Source organism: Diabrotica virgifera, chromosome 3 (genome assembly GCF_917563875.1).
Source record: "Diabrotica virgifera virgifera chromosome 3, PGI_DIABVI_V3a".
NCBI classification, from domain to species: domain Eukaryota; kingdom Metazoa; phylum Arthropoda; class Insecta; order Coleoptera; family Chrysomelidae; genus Diabrotica; species Diabrotica virgifera.
In genome coordinates this window covers 128,821,255-128,842,296 of record NC_065445.1, presented here as the reverse complement: position 1 = coordinate 128,842,296, position 21,042 = coordinate 128,821,255, and the positions used below count along the sequence as shown (strand labels likewise).

At 32.9% G+C, this 21,042-nt stretch overlaps 1 protein-coding gene across 3 annotated transcripts in view; it reads right to left on the bottom strand.

The window, feature by feature from the left end:
• Nucleotides 1–3,621: 3,621 nt before the first annotated feature.
• LOC114339209 (glutamate receptor ionotropic, kainate 1-like) overlaps nt 3,622–21,042 on the bottom strand; it is a 154,479-nt gene continuing 137,058 nt past the window's right edge. For all 3 annotated transcript variants that reach the window (XM_050645518.1, XM_050645519.1, XM_050645517.1), the window contains 4 exons: nt 18,124–18,325; nt 13,682–13,907; nt 11,592–11,707; nt 3,622–4,352 (listed from right to left, as the gene is read on the bottom strand). In XM_050645518.1, the coding sequence (XP_050501475.1) occupies nt 3,882–4,352; nt 11,592–11,707; nt 13,682–13,907; nt 18,124–18,325 (1,015 nt within the window). In that variant the 3' untranslated portion in view covers nt 3,622–3,881. The remainder of the gene's footprint in view (nt 4,353–11,591; nt 11,708–13,681; nt 13,908–18,123; nt 18,326–21,042) is intronic.

Below are 21,042 nucleotides of genomic sequence, written 5' to 3'. Positions count from 1 at the left end.
TTGAAAATTTAATTTGGGTGGATGGAAAGCTCTAATTGACTTTCTTTTGGGTGCTGATGTCCTGGCCTTTATGATTCGTCTCAATCCCAATTCTCTTATGTGAGTTCTTTTATCTACTATCATACTCAACATCAAGTTTTCTGGGTGGGCAAAGTAAGCGTTCCTTTCAATAACGGGGTCTATTACTTGAAGCAGATTTTCAGGCAGGAATCTTGAGGATTTTACAGTTTGAAATATGTGTTCTGGTCCATCAGTTAAGTACTTGCTTTTTTTGATATTGAACCAAACAGGCATGTATGACTTCAGAATAAAATGAACTACGATTTTATGTTCGTCTGATGGATATTCAACACTCACATACAATCTTAGAATCCTGTTAGCCATTGTTAGCCATCTTGCGTGAGAGAGTGGGCCAGGTTCACGGTGAGATAAATCTATGGGACAGATTCCTGATTGTACAGCAGAACTTATGTCCAGTAAATACTGTTGGTCCTTGCTCAATATGCTTCGGTCAATATCTGGAATTTCACACTCCACACTAGCAAATTTCACCAAGGGGAGTTTTTCGCAGTTATTGAGCTCTGTTCCGATAGGTCCTTTAAATGTTGTAGGCCCTGTAGTGTCTCCATCCAAAAACTGGAACAGGTGTCGGAGTGGTAATTCGTTGAAGTGCAAGAGACAAACTGCCCACTGCATTGGCCTTTTCAATTTTTCTTCAATTGTTCGAATTACGCCCCCTTTCCACCCTGTATTTGTAACGGTGCCGTCACATCCAATGACGTCTAAATCATCAAGGGAAAGTCCAGTTTTTTTCAAATAAGTAATTATACTGTCGGCAATGTTTTGAGCAGATCCAGAACAAGGTGTAACATGACCAACATATACAGATCCAGGTTCTTGAATGATAGAATAATGTTCTTCCTTAATCACTCTCCGAAAATGCTTTGAATTTACCTTCTCAATCACAATGGTGTCATCTTTCCTTCCATCAAAATACAATCCTTGAAATGTGTTGAGCTCAGCCTTATTCTGCACCTGCAGTTCTGTGCGGATAACCTTTTTCCCCCTTCGGATTTTATTTTTATCAATAACATTAGAATGTTCAGTTTCAGTTATAATACCAAAATCTTGCAAAAGGCTAGAAGCAATAGCAGCTGTTGCTCTATCAGAAACTCCAAAACGATCACTTGTTAGCGCAGTATTAGTCAATTTAATTCGCATCTGCCATGGTGACTTTACAACAGGTTCAAACTCTTCTTCATCGCTACTATCCTCATTTCTATTTATTTCAGTTGAGTCAAAGTCTTCTATTTGTGTAGGTTCCATAGTTTTTGAGCACGATGGCTGTGACAATGAGTCAACGTTCGACTGACATCTGCTGTACTCAGACTCAGTGTTTTTTCTTTTTTGTCTTTGAATAATTTTTTTTGACTCCTTCACATCTACGTTACCAATTTTGCCTAAACTATGTTTTCTTTGAAGGTACAAAAACTTAAGTTCAATGACTGGTACTTTTTTTGACTTCTCACATGTACAAACAATCGATACCGGACACTCACACAAGTCAACGGCCTTTCGGCAATTGCAATCTAATGTTATTGTGCATTTGCATGCGGAGATATCAAACAGTCGCAAGGACTTTTGCTTGAAATCTTCAACTTTTTTTTTGAACGAGTCTTTTTCCTTATCTCGTTTGTAGCACTTCATAAGACCTCTGTAACTGTTATTGTAGGCATTGATCATTTGAACAATTCTGTAAAGGGAGACTGTTGGTATTGAGGCTTTATCAAATAATTGCTTAACTTTCGGTGCAACAATATTAGAAATTTGTGAAAAACTGTTGTTGTTCAACAATTTGTTGTTGGTTTCCACAGCTAAATTGTAATGTTCAAGAAAGAAGCACTTTAAAACGTTTTCATAGGAAGGCAGTTTACTTACAGGTAGTTCCTTTGGGTAACCGAATATTGGACAATCAAACTCACTACGCGTAATTTTCTTGGACAAAGCCATGACACTCAACACACACTCAACGTAACAGTAAAAGTAACACAACAAAAGCTTTGACACTGACAAACACTGCCGAGTCACTGACGCGAGCTCACAAAATGGCGAAGCAAGCGTACACAACACAAGGAATTGTGGGTTGGGTACGAGTGGTGGGGGAAACGGTACAGTCACATACAAAACGAATCATTCCGCGCGGGACGGCAGTGTTGTAAACTGCGCCTTTTAGCGTAATTATCCGTTATTTAAAGCTGTTTGCGCTACCGTAAACATTGTTTTTTAAACTGGTTCATTGTGTATTTCTGTTTTCTAAGTCAAATTATACAGTTTTTTCACTATAGCGATTGATTATTTAAAGTTTTTACACCGGAGAAAAAATTTTAAAAATCCAAGTTTTTTTCAAAAAACGAACTATTTTAATTGCATTGCGCTACCGTGATATTGAAAAAATAATTTTTTTCTCAGTTGCATTTTATTTATGAAGTATATATGCAAGTTTTTCGCGGTATAGCACTTGAAAAAAAAAACATTTATTTTTTTCAGCCCACCCTAGTAAACAATGCAAAAATAGACAGTACAATAAACGCAGCGGAGATGAAGCAGCTAAGAAAAATAGCAGGAAAAACGAAATTGGACAGAATAATAAGTGAAGATATTAGACATGACTGAAACAGGAATCGATAATAACCAAGATACAAAAAAGAAAATTAAAATGTTATGGACACATTAACAGAATGGACCAGGGAAGACTACCAGAGCAGGTGATGGAATCGAAAAGATATGGTAAAAGAAGGAAAGGGAGGCGAAGGAAGAGATGGATCGATCAGATTATAGAAATTAGACAGGAAAAAGAAAAAACACATCAACAAATGAAAGAGGTAGCAAAGGACCGCAAGAAATGGAAGAGATGGATAGAAGATGAATAAAACCTCCAACGCCCCTAAGGAGCATAAGGAGTTTCGAGAAAGAAGAAGAAGAAGAAGTGGGGGGGGGGCAGCTCAACACGGGTAAAGTAAATTTAACCCACAGATACTTATTTGATGATTTATTTGTTGTTTATATTACCAGCCATAAATTAAGTATTATTTTATCATTTTGGGTGATGCATAATATTAGTCCGTTGAAATGTTACATTTTTTAGGCCATACCTTGCATTTGTTAGAGGAGTCAATTTTATTTGTTTAATGTGTAGGGGGAATCAGTAGAAGCTTAAGTTCAACTTTTTGGGGTCGCCACCCTTCTCGCCCGGCCGCCATCTTGACAAAGGGGTGCAAATGGGTTTCGCGCTATATCTCGTAAACTACCAGTCCTACAGAAAATCTAATAAAACATAACAATTTTGATTGGTCAAGTTTGGAGCGCTGTAAAACCTAGATAAATACTTAAATAAAATTAAACAACTTTATAGTGGAAATTTCTCTCTACCTTAGTCTGAATATTAAATAGAGCTTTTCATGATTGAAGGATATTTGGCAACATGAACTTTGCTTAGTCTACTTATAAGTTCGTTATTCCACTTAAAAGAGTCAGTAACCTATAAAAAATATTAAAGTACAAATTTCAAAATCAGTACAGTAATCAGTGTATAGTGAAAGATACAAAAATAAAACAAGAGAGTAAAGAACAAAAAGTTAACGTGTACTTTAAAGAAATAAATCTAAGATAATAAAAGGAATATAATAAAATTTTAACAAGACTTGTTAATAAAATATCTGGATAAAGCAGATGTTTATAGTAAATTTTAATCTATGCCTACAAACGTAAAACACGTCGCAAATAACAAAACATAAGAAGATAAAGAACAAAATCTTGTACCACAGAACTCGAAGTTCTTTTAACATACCACCCTATATTTTATTAAACGAAGCATAAACATTTTATGATTTAAAACTTTCTTCTGAACCAGGTATCATAAATCCATAAGGCATTGGTGAAGTAGACTTTCCTCTCATCATTGCAGATTTCCTCTTTTGTCTCAGTCTTGCTCGAGAAATTGAACTAGATCTCGACCTCGAATTGTGCGACTTTGTTTTTGATTTTGACTTTTTTTGCTCTTCTTGTTGTTCTTCTATCGCCTCTTCCCCTTTTTGACTATCTTCATCCTGCGATTTTTCCTCGATCATCAAATTTGCTTTACTGGCGTTATTAAAATCAATGTATGCGTGCCATTCACGTATAAAAACTTCTTTAAATGGCAATTTTGTTTTCTTTCCTACTCGAATGATATGCAAAAGATGTTCTATTAATACTAAGATAACTGCTATTAACGTTCCGTAAATGGTACAATAGAAACATCCTTCAACATTGACCATTTTCATTGGCTCTGCTGCGTCAGGTTCTGTGTCACCCTGAAAGATAAACCAAATTATTAAAAAGTTAGGACGTCTATAAAATGAAATATGATGTTAAATGTAACAGGTAAAATAATAAAATACAAAAAATTTAAGTGAAATTTGTTCACTCCATAAAAATTTTATTTGGGGGTTTTGTTTCCTTAAACCCCCAAACTTTTGTGTACGTTTCAATTAAACTCTTATTGTGGCACCATTAGTTAGACACAATATTTTTAAAACTTTTTTGCTTCTTAGTATTTTTTCGATAAGACAGTGTTTATCGAGATATTTTGAATATTTCTCGAATCCACTTAGTCCAGAAAGCCACTGCGCATCCGCTAGGAAAAATATTCCGATTCGGATTTTTTACACAATCTTACTCAAAAAGGACCCCTTTTAACAAATTTGCATGTTGCCAGGACCAAAAGTGGCTCAAAAATTTTTTAAACGTTTTTTTTTTGTTTTTTTTCCTAAAATTATTTTTTTTGATGGAACAAAATTTTTTAGGTTCTTTGGATCATTCCAATCAGAAAAGGTCTTCAGTGGCTTTTCTCTAAAGTTGATAGTTTTTGACATATAAGCGATTAAAAATTGATATATTGCGAAATCGGCCATTTTTAACCCTCAAAAACTATGTGAAAAACTGAAAATTGTTTTTTAATTGTTTAATCAAGCGTGCGCGACACTATTTTCCACCGTTGCATGTGTATACAGTATGGTGCAAATGAAACCGGCGACTTAAAGAAAAAATCCCGAAACAGGTCGATTTTTATTTTTAAGTTATGATATTGTGGCATATATGGTATACGGTATACTAGTGAAGGCATCCATCTGGACGTGATGACGTAATTGATGATTTTTTAAATGAGAATAGTTGTCGTGTGCTAGCTCATTTGAAAGGTTCTTCAATTCTCTATTCAGTAATATAAACATTTACATAATTACTTATACAGGGTGTCCAAAAAAGTTTTCAATTAAATTATTTGAAAAAAAAGAAGAATGTATGTAATTTATTTAATTCAAAACACATTTTACTGTTGCCGTTACCCGAAAACTAAAAAATGTTTATTTCACAAATAAACATTGCTTTTCGATTAAATTCAATGTTCAAGCCAGCTCTAGCCAGCAACCTGCCTCTTGGAAGTTTGAACATTTAATTTAAGCGAAAAGCAATGTTTATTTTTGAAATAAACTTTGTTTTCTGATTTGTGAAAGCAGTAAAATGTATTTTGAATTAAATAAATTACATACATTCTTCTTTTTTGTCAAATAATTTAATTTAATAAAAAATTTTTGGACAACCTGTTTAAATAATTATGTAAATGTTTATATTACTGAATAGAGATTTAAAGAACCTTTCAAATGAGCTAGCACACGACCCCTATTCTCATTTAAAAAAAATCATCGATTACCTCATCACGCCCAGATGGTTGCCGTCACTAGTATACCATATATGCCACAATATCATAACTTAAAAATAAAAATCGACCTGTTTCGGGATTTTTCCTTAAAGTCGCCGGTTTAAGAGATAACGAATTTATTCCTTTCATTTGCACCATGATGTATACGGTGCAACGGTGGAAAATAGTGTGCGCACGCTTGATTAACAATAAAAAAACAAAGGAGTTTTGAATATTGTATTGCAAAAAACTCTTCGGGATTTCATCAATTGATGTATAAAGAATATCTGCATACCTTGGCAACATTCAAATTTTCAGTTTTTTACATAGTTTTTGGGGGTTAAAAATGGCAAATTTCGCAATTTTTCAATTTTTAATCGCTTATAATATAATGTCAAAACATATTATGTCAAAAACTATCAACTTTAGAGAAAAGTCACTAAAGACCTTTTCTCTTTGGAATGATCCAAAAAACCTAAAAAAACTTTTTTTCGTGCAAAAAAAATAATTTTATGAAAAAAAAACAAAAAAAACCGTTTAAAAAATTTTTTACCCACTTTTGGTCATGCAAATTTGTTAAAAGGGATCCTTTTTGAGTAAGATGGCGCAAAAAATCCGAATCGGAATATTTTTCCTAGCGGATGCGCGGTGGCTTTCTGGACTAATCACATATTTGTATATTAATAACCACATATTTATATATGGTTAAGTTCGATTATAGAGACCTGTTAATAATAATCTGAAAAATTTATAATTTACATTAATAGGTATATTTTGACAAAGAAGCCACATCTCGATAAAAGGTGACTTATCAAAAAAGACTAAGAGGCAAAAAAATTTTAATAACACTTTGTTTAACTAATGGTGCCACAATAGTTTTGGAACGTACACAAACATTTGGGGGGTTTAAAGGGACAACACCCCATACAATTTTTAGGTGAATATATTAAAAAAGAAGCCGCATCTCGATAAAAACTGGTTTATCGAAAAAACACTAAGAGGCAAAAAAGTATTAGAAACGTTTTGTTTAACTATTGGTACCACAATAATAAATTAATTGGAACGTACACAAAAGTTTGGGGGTTTAACGGAACAAAACCCCCATAAAATTTTTATGGGGTGGACAAATTTCACTATAATTTTGTTTTATTAATAATGATACATGTCGTCCATGTCAATAAAAATCCTTTTATAGTTTTATCTTATACCTCGTATATCTAAAAAATAGTTTTAGGTATATTGAAAAAAATAGATTTTCATTTTGTAACTTCAAAGGGGTGTAACTTTTTTTATGAGTACATTTTGTACTAAGGTAAGTTAGGTTTGACCCCAAAATGTGTGGCATAATTTATGACCAATCTTTTCGGGACACCCTGTATAACATATATAGGGCTCAATATTTTCCTAAACTAATATCATATCGGTTGTACGCACAGGTGTAACATTTACGACACGCGCCGCTTCATGTAAGTATAATAATAATAATATTCTCTATAGGTAACTTCTCTTCTATGAAAATATATTGATTACAATATCGTGTTATGACAGATAAGATATACTTAGAGAAACTAAAAACTTTAATTTAAAAAGTTTGCGTAAGACACAGTTTTTCATTATTTATTGCCGTTATTGTTGGATCACATAGACCAATAATTTCAGTCACTAACGGAAAGTACGGTATTGCCCAAAATAAACAGTACTGAAACTGAAACACAGATGTCCCTTTGTGCGCACTGTCATATTCAAATTAACTAGTATGGACCTGTCAAGTGATCCTTAAACAATTAAATATTAAGGCCTAATTGTTAAAAATGGTGTTAACTACAGAGGCGAAAGTGTTTCTTGTGGAGCATGATTTTCTCTCATACGGAATCGGCCGACGTAATAGTGCAAGTCTGCAATACGTGTGTGATCAATTCACACAAAGGTTTAATAAACGTTCTCCAAGTAATGCTGTAACTTTCAACAACCTTAAAAATTAAAGCATTACATTAATAATTAAAGCATCGGTCGTGTGAATTGATCACACACGTATTGCAGACTTGCACTATTACGTCGGTCGATTCCGTATGACCGAAAATAATGCTCCACAAGAAACATTTTCTCCTCTATACTTAACACCATTTTTAACAATTAAACGTTATTAGTTAATTGTTTAAGGATTACTTGACAGGTCTATACTAGTTAATTTGAATATGACGGCGCGACTAAAGAGACATCTGTGTTTCAGATTCAGTACTGTTTATTTTGGGAAATACTGTATTACAAATACTTGAATATGGGAGAGAAGCTCATAAATAAAAGTTTAAAGCCAAGCAGGACTAATACTCAACTTAGAAAGTTTATATAAATATTGAGATTTATTACCAACCAGATAGTAATTTTGATTGAAGGAATATTTTGAAAGGTAATTTAATTATTTTAAGACTGTGGGATTGGTATCACAGAAAAGTAGAGAAATGACTAAAAATATATTTTTAAAATTCTTCGATACTATTCTCACGAGTCAAATACTTCTTATAAATATTATCTACTTAATATCCCCCCTTTTTTATCGTCCAAGTCTAAATTCCATAATAATACAGAACATATATAACATTTCATTATTCATATTTTGAGTTCGCAAACTCACATCATTCTTACAAAATATTTTTCCTTTTCTCTTCATAGTGAATGTTAATCGGGTTTTTTCTTATGTGTAATTCGATCTCCTTTATAATATACGTAATGTTGAGTTTACGACCTAAGACCGTTTTGAAATGTCTATAACATATGGTGCCAGGCTAGCCAGACATGGCTAATTTTTTCATTCTCCGTTAACATCTCGAGAATGAAGTATACATTTTTGTGAATGTGAAAATATAACGTTTATGTGAAAATATATTGTTAAAAGTGTAATGTTTTAATCATTAAAGTGCTTATTGAAAATGGCAAATAGCCGAAACGTATAAGCAAGAATAGGCTGTGTGTTTTCGGTTTCGGTTTATCAGACCGAAAAACCCAGGAATAAAAATATTTCTATTTAAAAATTCACGGTCAGGAAATAACAAACTATATATTTACGTATTTTTCAAAGTAGAATAGGGAAATTGCTGAATTTCTTTTAGCGCTTATAGTTTATGAAAACAATGAGTTTTAACATTTTGTAAACATGTGGACGATGACCATGGATATCGTGGCACATTTAATATACTTTGGGCTAATTAGCAAAATACAAGGAAGAGTTATTTACCAGCAATTTTATTGCTGGAATCGAATCTTATTATTGTATGTATTAATAATATAGATATGCAAAATCCGCAGATAGTGTGCTACTTTTTTTATAAACAAAATGGCGCCCGAAAATCGTGTTTTTTCAATTTTTGCTCTATAACTCCAAAGATTTTAACTTTAGACCAAAAGCACCCAAATAAAAATTCACCGCAATTAAAGAGACGTGTCTTCTGCATAGAGACGTGTTTTTTCCGATTTACTTCGACGAAAACTTTCCCCGGACAAAGCGGGTTTTTCCAACAAAATCTTTAATTTTCAACTAAACTTTTAGGTAAGTAGTTGTCAATCAATAATTAAATAACTTGGTAATGTAAATGCCCTTTCCGTATATATTATAATTCCAGAAGTCTATGGAAATTGAATGAACAGTTTAGCAACAATTAAAATGTTAATTAAAAATTTACGGTCGCTATAATAACGACAATAATTATGATGCATAAGAATAACTATGATTTTTTCATAAAAAGACACTATACCTAACTAATGCACTTTACGGAATTGAAACTGGACTATTGAAGCGGCCTCAGGAATATTTTAAAATTATAAACAATTTTTTGGTTTATAAACAAATAGAATATCTCGGGAAATATTAAACTAAATTAAATTGTGAAAACACTATTCAAAAATCAGTTGCAGGACGCTTTTTTTAAAAGAAAAAACGTTTAATTACGAGGAGTGGTTCCTGAGATACAACCGGTCAAATTTGACCGGAATTTGCGGCAAAGATATAAACAATAGGATCATAATTTTCAAACCATCACCTTTTTATTTTTGTCCTATTTCTCCACACCAATTTTCATATCTTTAAAATCCTCATAACATATATTATTATAATAAAAACTATCGATAATACGTGTGAAAATTGCCAAAATTAGCAAAATTCCAATCAAAAATTAGGTTGAAGAAAATGTAACCCTCAAAGTTCAAAATCGGTATACGTTAACAAAATTTATTTTCTCGGCTTCCCATGGAGCAATTTCCTTCATTCTTTTTTTGTTCCCAAGTAACTCGAGTAGAGCCATTGAACTAACGCATTAATAAATGTCAAACTTGCTTTTCTTTTGTTATAATAAATTAATTTATTTATTATAACACAATATTTTAATTTGTTTAAATAAAAATTGTTTAAATAATTATACAGCTTTCAAATGAGAATATTTATGTTTTTAACTTTAAAAGGTACACTTGTAGTAAGTTTATCTAAAAAAAGCCTACAACTGGAAAAAATATGTAATTTTCTGTTCTTATAAATAAATTAATCTATTATAACAAAACAAAAGCAAGTTTGACTTTTAATAATGCGTTAGTTCGATGGCTTTACTCGAGTTATTAGGGAACAAAAAAAGAATGAAGGAAATTGCTCCATGGGAAGCCGAGAAAATGCATTTTGTTAACGTATACCGATTTTGAACTTTGAGGGTTACATTTTCTTCAACCTAATTTTTGATCGGAATTTTGCTATTTTTGGCAATTTTCACACGTATTATCGATAGTTTTTATTATAATAATATATGTTATGAGGATTCTAAAGATATGAAAATTGGTGTGGAGAAAGAGGATAGAAATAAAAAGGTGATGGTTTGAAAATTATGATCCTATTGTTTATATCTTTGCCGTAAATTTTGGTCAACTTTGACCGGTTGTATCTCAGGAACTACTCGTCATAATTAAAAGTTTTTTCTTTTAGAAGTAGCGTCCTGATGCTGTGATGCTGTCTTTCGAATACCGTTTTCACAGTATAATTTAGTTTAATATTTCCCGAGATATTCTATTTGTTTATAAGCCAAAAAATTGTTTATAATTTTAAAATATTCCTGAGGCCGCTTAAATAGTCCAATTTCAATTCTGTAAAGTACATTAGATAGGTAAAGGGTCTTTTTATGAAAAAATCATAGCTATTTTTATGCATCCTAATTATTGTCGTTATTATAGCGACCGTAAGTTTTTAATTAACATTTCAATTGTTGCTAAACTGTTCATTCAATTTCCATCGGCTTCTGGAATTATAATGTATACAGAAAGTGCTTTTACATTGCCAATTTATTTAATTATTAATTAACAATTACTAATCTAAAAGTTTAGTTGAAAATTAAAGATTTTGTTGGGAAAACCCGCTTTTTCCGGGGAAAGTTTTCGTCGAAGTAAATCGGAAAAAACACGTTTCTATGCAGAATTTAATTGCGGTGAATTTTTATTTGAGTGTTTTTGGCGTAAAGTTAAAATCTTTGGAGTTATAGAGCAAAAATCGAAAAAAACACGATTTTCGGGCGCCATTTTGTCTATAAAAAAAGTAGACACACTATCTGCGGACTTTGCATATCTATATTATTAATATATACAGTCATAAGATTCGATTCCAGCAATAAAATTGCTGGTAATTAACTTTTCCCAAAAATGCCCTATTCTCCGATAATCAGCCCAGACTAATATGCATCTGTAGATGTAAAGTGACATTTTTTGACACAACTCGTTATTTTAAAAATGTTGTCTATAATAGACGTCGTGTCATATTACACGAATGGAAATTAGACGTCTGTAGGCGTTCTGTCCGCCAAAGTGTTAAGATATTTGGAGCTTTTACCTGACAGGCACCTCCACCTCTACGGTCTTCCCACCACTTTTTCTTTAAGTCGTCGAGAATATGGTTTTGCTGTAATTTAAGTAAGGCTAAAGTCAGCCGTTTTCTGTAAAGAGATCCTAAAACAAAAAACAAATGTTTTCCGGATTTGTATTTGAAGAAGATTTATAATAGAAGTGAAGGAAATATGCTAAATTTGCAGTTACTCGAGCGTTATGGAAACCTATTGGGATGTGAAGATTATGTAATAAAACCAAAGAAGTTAAGTAAAGTTTTTCATTTAAGTGGGGACTTAAAATTTTTTAATTTAGTTTTCCATTTCCAATAATAGTTTTTTCCTATCATAGCGCCATCTATTCTTAATTCGAAAAAAATGTGTCGAATAAATGTTTCTTATTTTTAAGGAAGAAATCCACATCTGCAATAAAAAATGGAGGCTCCTATTTAAGATTTTAAAGTAGCCCTCCACCCACCTCCGTAGGGGGTCATGTTTGGTGTCATTCGATACATTTTTTAAAAATATTGAATACGTGTATTTTGCAGTTTTTCGATCTGCTGTTCATTTCGCAAAATATCGCGGGGTTCCTATTTAAAATTTTAAATTTACCCCAACCCCTCTCCGTGAGGGGTCGTGTTTGATATCATTCGACAGATTTTTGAAAAATAATAAACATGTATTTTTTAGTTTCTCGATATGACGTTTATTTCTCGAATTATTCGGTTTTTTCTTGTGAAACCTTGTGGTTGTGACTCGCCCATTTCCTTACGCACCGGTCAAACCGTCAGAAATTTTGAAATATACACTCTTCTGCATGTACTTAACTTACCTTATCTTAATCTGACGATTTCATGTTTTTATAAGAATAGATTTTTTTTCGGATTCCCCTTAACGAACTCCCCTGTATTAAGATCATATATATCGTATGGGTACAATTACAGGGTATAAGTTTTCTCCCCATGTGATAATCTGACACGCTCGAGTAACTGCAAAAATTCCCTCTTGGGCTCCCCTACCTTAACGGAATATTTGGTTCTTTCTAGTACTATCAAAGTATATGCAAAAAAATTGAGAGACATGATCAGAATAATTAGCCGAGAGACCTCTTTAGAAAAGTACGCTATATAAAAAGAGACTTCTAAGCCAGAGCTTGGGCCATTGAAAACAAAACTGGAACTCCGAGAACAAACAGAGGAGATATAACAGGAGATATAACAAATCCACTAAAAAACATGCATTTTTCATGTAGAAAATCATCAATTTCGATCGTGAATAACTTGCTAATATCAATTTACCGAAAAAGTCGTATATAAGATTTTTTACTCAAATTGAAATATCTATCAATTTCCGAGGTTATTTTGAGGTTAAATACGTCCACCCCCGAGAAGGTGTGGTACACACCCCTAGAGCAAAAGCACACATCGGCACAATATCACTTTTTTTCTTTGACATATTATGTATATGTATGCCAAATTTCAAGTCAATCCACGCGGTTCTTTAAAATTTACCGCAAAGACCGTCAAAGAATATACTATTTATAGCTATTCTTTCATTAAGAGAGCGTTAAGGCAAGGTCCTTATTTCCTTATTCTTGCAGAAACAAACGAAGACGATTACTCTTATTTTCATCTCAATTTGGAAAATTGAGAATCAAAAGAGAGTATGCATTGATGGCTGCAACATCCAACAAAACAAGGTGAAAAAACTGAGAGTCTAAATATATAATTTGGCGTCTGTTTACTCGTATTTACGAACGTTGTCAGCCGTAAGCTACCGAAAAGTCTAAAGTCTAAATGACTGTCACATCCATAATGGACCAAGCGGCCTTATTTTTATAGTCCACCGTATAGTTTTCGACAAAGTAAGAGTATGAATTAAATTATACAAAAATGCTAATTATGTGATTTAATATAGCAGTAAGACGCCAACAACCACTAATTTTTTGAGATTTTTAAGAACAAAGGTATTTAGAAAATCAGATGTAATGCAATATTGTGGATACTTTTAACCCACCCTTGGTTTCTTTAGGGTGACACCCATATAGACATAACACTTGCGACAAGAAAACATTCTGAGAACCTTGCTAAACCCTTACCTTTTCTCATTGCTATGCCGTACCCCTTTGAATCAAGGTTATCTCCATATTTCTGTAAGGTACAATGTCTCTGAGTAGCATATTCAATGGAAGCTGATTCCATAAAAAACGCGTATAGTTCTTGCTCTGCTCTTAGTACTCCGTCATCATTTTCGGTGGGTAGTAATTCTGGATGATCCCCTAGGTACTGCCCGACCTTCCAAAGTAAAGATTCGTTTTCCGCATTCTAAAATATAATATAACGTAAGTACAAATTAGACTTTTCTCTTGTACAATTTCCTTCAATTATATTTGTCTTTTTCCAATATTTTATCAATACCTTGCGATTTATCCATTGACGATCACAAACCAAGGGAATAGGTAGATAGTGAATCTTTCTACCTTCCGAATCTATAAGAATATTAGAAATAATGCAAGTGATACATGATGTACAAATATTAATAGATGCCTTACTCAGGCGACCGCTTATCTAATAACGAATGACCAAATTATTGTTGTAGAATTGTTTTTTTTTAATTCGAAGAAATTATAGTTCATAATTTAAAAACAAAATTAAATTTATATAAAAGACCATTAGATCATAGATTCTCATCCCAATCTAATTTAGCTATTAAACAGTGTTTCGGGAAAGTGAAAACGATTAGTGATAATGATTCGACGAAGTGAATGGGTACACTAACAAACAATTCGGGATTAGAAAGTGGACATATCGTTTGGCGAGAACAATAATGTTTTTAAATTGTTTCCGGGAAGGTTTAATGATGGGAAATACTTTAGTTTTTTTACTACTTTTTTAGTTTTTAGAAGTAAAAGTAGTATGTAGGAAAAAACTAAGTATGATATTTGTTAAAATTTGACAAATTGGAAAGTTATATAGAAAAATATTTGGTTCGTAAGAAATGGGTATGAAAGGTTTTGAGAGAGGCGTGTTTTTGATTGGGTGGAAAAGATCGGTAGAGGGGATAAGAAGTTGGAGTCCAAATTTGCGAGAGAAAAGAGGGTTACTGTATAATGGATATCTGAAAAGAGCAGTCGAGTTTTCAAAAGTGAGAAATCAGTGTAAAGTGGTGTGATCGGCCTTTGCGAGCAGAATCAAGTTGAAACCAAATTGTCGACCGGTTGAAAAGTTAATTTTCCTTGTCCGAGGGAGATTTCTTTGTGTTGTCTGGAACGAGTAGATGATTGATATCTATTTGCACAAGATATCGAGCAAGGAGAAAATTGAGTAAGAGAATTCGAGCAAGTTCCTGTGTGTTGTTTTGGAAGCAGTTTGGACGATAAGGACTTTGTCGCAACATCCAGAGAGTACGTTGGGAGAATCGAGAACCACGTAATCCAGAAAAAGAGGAACTGAAGAAAAAAAAGGTTAGTCAAATCATTTGTCGGAATGGAGAGAATTTGTTTATATCAAAACCATATTTGCTTATTTGTTTATTGAACATTACTATAACGCAGTTAGTCATTTCAAATTTAAGAATTCAATTCAAATGAATAAAAGTAAAATTCATTCAATTTAGTATGAGAAAATGATAATTTATTTAAATAATTTTTTTTTGTTAAAACAAAGAGATATCAGAATTAAAGTTTGATTTATTAAGTAAGAAATTGTTGCAACAAAGTTAAAATTTAATATTTTCTTAAATCATATGTACACGGCTTATTTGGTAAATGAATAATATATTACATTTACATGATATTAAATGTTTTTAATTTCCCTGTTCCATCCTGGAAGAAGTAAGCAACTAGAAATACTAGAAGCCACAAATCATAGGTATTATATCAAATATAAAATTGGCCCTGAGAATAAAATTTATTGGAATATTTAATTTGAATTTAGTTTTGTTTTACATAGGCAGTGATTAAAGTAATTGATTAATTAATTAAATTATAAATTTGCTAATCAATCTAAACAAATAGTTAAAGTAGAGCATAACAATATATATCACCCAAAGTCTAGCCAGTACCGCCCAATTAATTGTCTACCAACTTTATACAAATTGGTCACATCCTGTGTAGTCCAGCGTATCTACTAACACTGTGCTATAAACAATATCATATAACCTCATCAGATAGAATGCGCTAATGGTTCCATGGGCTGTAAAGAACAACGTATAATCCACTCAGTCATTCCTAACCAGGTATACATCAAAAACCGAAATCTATTTACTGCCTTTATTAACTACAAGAAAGCGTTTGATTTAGTACCGCATAAATTGCTTATAGTAGGGGAGGAAATTATGCTAAATTTGCAGTTACTCAAGAGTTATGGGGACCTATTGGGTTGTAAAGCTTAGGTTCTAAAACCCTCTTTTTCTTCTTCTTCTTCTTATATTAAGCCTCTTGGCCTCTTCTTAACCGATTTTGAGCTTGTGTTCGTAGCTGTGATGTTGACTGCCAGCTACTGCCAGCTATCTCGCCACCTTTTAAAGGGCCTTCCTATTGGTCTCTTGCCTGTTGGCTTCGAATCCCTGGCTATACGGACTATCTTCTCGCTGTCCATTCTCATCACATGCTGATTCCACTCTCGTCGTACTAGGTATATCTTGTATGTTACAGAGATATCTTATTCTGTCATTCGGTAAAACCAAAAAAAGTTAAGTAAAGTTTTCCATTTACGTGGGGACAATTTTTAATTTAATTTTTCATTTCCAACAACAGTTTTTCCGTTTATAGCGCCATCTATCCATGATTCGAAAAAATGTCTCGAAAAAAATTTATTTATTTTTACGTATGGAATCCAAATTTGCAATAAAAAATGGAGGCTTCTATGAGTAAGACAGCTTAGTCAGTCATATCTCAATAGTAAAAATTTGTTTAAGGCATTAATGCCCGGTTGCACCAACAGATCTTAAGCTTAAGTCGAGAATATCATAAGAATTAATATAATATAATTATAATATATTACAATAAGAATACCATAATATAATAATAGATATAATTGATAATAAGGTAAGAATCCAATATTATGGTGCAACGTAAGTAATACTCAAGGAAGCCCTATTTATAAGTAGAGCTTAGCTAATCTGGGACTTAAGATCTGTTGGTGCAACCAGGCATAATTACCTGCCCCTTTTCCGCGCGTAGGTACTCATGTGTTCAAAAACGGATATAGAAATTCTTCACCAAAGTCTTCTTATTTTTTGTGAACACTTTTCACAAAGGCACAAAAACATCATCCACGCAGTGCCATAGAGAGAACAACATTACCGTATTATAATTGGATAAAGTAGTTGCTAACTTAAGAACTTATTTTCAGGCGCAGTCTTTACTTTACATCGAGAGATCTTCGCAGTAGATGACTTAACTTAAACTGAGGGAAAAGAAATGCCCATAAATCACCTATCTAAACAAGAACAAAAATTAAATCAATCAAGATGTCGACAAATGGAGCGTCGAACTATTAGTTGACAACACAAAGATTGTTTCCTGAAACAAAGGGTGTCCTTGTTGCCATTAAGGATCAGTTTATTCCAACTAGAAATACCAGTTTATAGTTTATTACCAGAGTGTATTGTCCAAATTACCAAGAGTATATTGTCAAAGATCCTCAGGTCCAAAACGACAAATGCCGATATGGATGTCAAGTCCAAGAATCCATCCAACATCTTATCGGGGGCGGTTGCCAGGCGTTTATTAGTCCTGATTATAAAGAATGCCAGGACTTTAAAAGTATACTGTAGTATAACTACAAGCTATACTGGGATCTCATTGTGCTCACAGACCATTCAGTGGCACACACAATAGACTGGATCTCATAATAGTTAATATACTTACTGGGCAAACATTACCAATAGATGTGGCAATACTTAACCGGAATAATATACCTGTTAAATAATACAACAAAAAAATACTTTAAATACAAATAAGGACATACGAGTGAATTTTTTCTTTAAAGGCAGGCATCTGAGGCAGGCATATGAGCCGATAAGCGGTAGATAAAATATATATGGTATTATAGTTACTCTACCGAAGAATATTAAAAATAAGTTGGGTAGACAAAACTACAAAAATGTTGAGGTCATCAGAAAGACGAAAATGGACAAGGAAATCATGAGTTGAGTACGATTAAGATAAGAAAGTTTCAATATCTCGGCCACGTTAAGAGGGGGGATAAAATTTATCAAATATTTAATATGTGTTGCTAAAAACCATTATGCAGGGAAAAACAAAGGGAAGACGAAGTATTGGAAGCAGAAGCATCTACTGGCTTAACAAACTGAGAAAGTGGTATAATTGCAGTTCCATCGATTTGTTTAGAGCTGAAATCTCAAAAGTGAAAATAACTGTAATGATTACCAACATATTTAGAGGAGAGAGTACCTAAAGAAGTTACTCTAGTTACCAAGAACAAGCACATGAAAATAGATATTGACATGTAGGTGGAATTTAAAAAATTTAAAGCAGCCGGAAAAACAATGAATGGAATAACAACGAATACTTACCGCAAAGTAGCGTATAGTTGCTCCTCCCAATTTGGCACCATATTTTATTCCATGCTTATTATGATAAAGAGAATCTAAGTCAGTAAATAATTTTATAGGATTCTGAGTCGCCAGAAACGCAGCCAAATTAGCAGTGTATGAAGCGTTCATGATAAGGCAAAAATACCACCAAAACGCTGCACAAGTCCTTGATGAGAAAGCACTAAAAAATGATTAATAAAAAAATAGTATGTAGGGGAGCATGTGAAATGTGACGCACTTAAATAATTGTCTGTTTCTGTTTAGAACTTCATCAGTGTAGATGCGTTTCCACTCTAAATTAAAACGAAACGAGACTGTCTTTTTAAGGGAAATTTCAAAAATAGATTGGAATATACCATTAGGACGCTGTCGCGAGATCTATTAAAGAAAATAGGAAATATCGATAACGAAAATTTTCCTGTAGCTGGATTAATTACAAGTAAATTTAGTGAAAAATTTTTCTTGGTAAAAGGTTTATTTATTTAAAAATCATTAAAAGGGCCACAAATATCACAACAAAAGGTTTTCGCTCTTTAAAAGAGCATCATCAGAGTTATACAAGCATAACATGCTGAGCTACCCAAAAATACAAAGGTTAAAACCCTTTAGAAGTTGACTAAATGTGTTACATAATTAAATAAATTATGTAATTTAATGGATGGATAAATATAATACCTATGGATAATGCCCTAGGGCAACATATGACTCCTTGAAAGAAAGATACTGCGGACTATCTATGGGCCTTGCAGAGACGAGACAACAGGAGAATGGAGAAGAAGACACAATGATGAACTCCAGAAAATATATGGAGATGAAAACATAGTACGCTACATTAAAGCAAACAGAATACGATGGGCTAAGATCAAGTGACGAAGGAATTCTGAACGTCAAATTGTGGGAAAGGCCCGATGGAAAAAGGTCAGTTGGTCGCCAAGAAAGGGATGGAAGGACGCAGTGGCCAGTGATCTACGCAAAATGGGAGTACAGCAATGGGAAATAGCTGCTCAGGACCGACAACAATGGAGGGAAATAGTAAACGCGGCCAGGACTCACATAGAGTTGTAGAGCCAAATGATGATGATGAACATATGACTCACACGTAGTACCTGGGTTGCCTTTTACCTTTCTCTATGTGATGATCTAATTATTACCTAGCAACCCACTGTGATGGTACACGACAACCCTCACGGAATTTTTCTAATTTATTTATTATAAAAATAAGGTCATACTATTATAACTGCAATTTGTATAATTTATTACGATAGTAGCAAAGTTCAAAGTATTGAACTCATTTGAAAGACTGCAAAGAAAGCACACGTCATTCTTAATATACGTATAGTACCTCATCATATATGGTCAAACATATTGGCACTGTCTTTAACTATAACAGATATAAATAGGAAGGTCGAGTACCTGAGACATCGCTGTTGTCGTTGCACTCTGTCGCGCGTGGTCAGGGGATCTAGTTACCGAGAAATGGGTTATCCCTGACCTATCTGAAGGTCTACGTAATGTAATTGTACATTTAATTATATAAGAATAAAGTTTCTGTAAAAAGTTTAAGAGTTTTTTGTTCGGGGTAGTGTCTTCGTCTAGCAACCCCCAACTTCACAGTACACTTCGCGTCAAAAAAACTGGTACCACTCTTATAACCGAAAATCACGTTTTTCAAGTTGTGTAAGTTGATCTTGTCAAATGTGTCATTCTAATTTCTAAGGCAACGTTGCCAGTCATCTCAATTAAATCCCCATACATTGATTCGTGTTTTATTATAATTTATGAAAATATTTCAATTCAAAAATAATAATAGTTAATAAATCTAGACATAACTTTAAATTATTATGTTTAAATTAAAATCGAAAAGCGTGATTGGTTTCTCGTAAATTATACAGTAAATACAAAACAAAATTGAGTTGTGGTATACTAAAATAAACACACGGGAAAAATAAAAAAATTGATTTGAAATTAATCCAATATGAATAACTTTTACAGTGAGCAAGTGTGGAATTTAAATACATATATGTATGTATTACAATTAGAAAGTGCTGTAATATTAATATTTTGTCATAGCTCCATTATTATTAATCACTTCTTGAAATCTTCTGGGCAATGAGAAATAAATTTAGTTATAAATTTTCATCTTCGTCCAAGCTTTCCCAGGTTTCGTTAATGATGGTCAATTGGTAGTGATAAAAATAATACCTATCTAAAACCTTTATACATTTTGAAACGTCATTTTTTTGTATTTAGATTTAATGCAATTCCGTTATCTATTATGGCAACAACGAAGTGATTCACGAACTAGTGTATCCAGTCTGAACACAGGTTTACATTGGTAAAAAAAAGTGTACCACGTGGGAGTCATATGTTGCCCTAGGGCCTCATCCATAGGGCTTATATCCATCGTTTGGATTCCATAATTTATTTAATAATGTAAGATATTTAGTCAACTTTTAAAGGGTTTTAACCTTTATATTTTTGGGTGGCTCACCATGTTAGGCTTGTAACACTGATAATGCTCTTTTCAGACAGCGAAAACGTTCTATTGATATTTGTGGCCCTTTTAAGGGCTTTTAAATGAGTATACGTTTTACCAAGGAATATTTTTTTATTAAAATAGGAAAGTCCTAGATACAGAATCCAATATTAAATATAAAAATATTAAATATAATGATTATTAAAATATAATAATACAATAATAACGGATTCTGTATCTGGGACTTTCCTATCTTCATTAATAGATGTCGCGGCAGCGTCCTAGTGGTTGGATTTCAACCTATTTTTGAAATTCCCCTTAAAGAGACAATCTCGTTTCGTTTTGATTTAGAGGCAGGCACGCATCTACACTGATGAAGTTCTAAATAGAAACAGCGGTCTGTAGATTTTGCATTGCCTCTG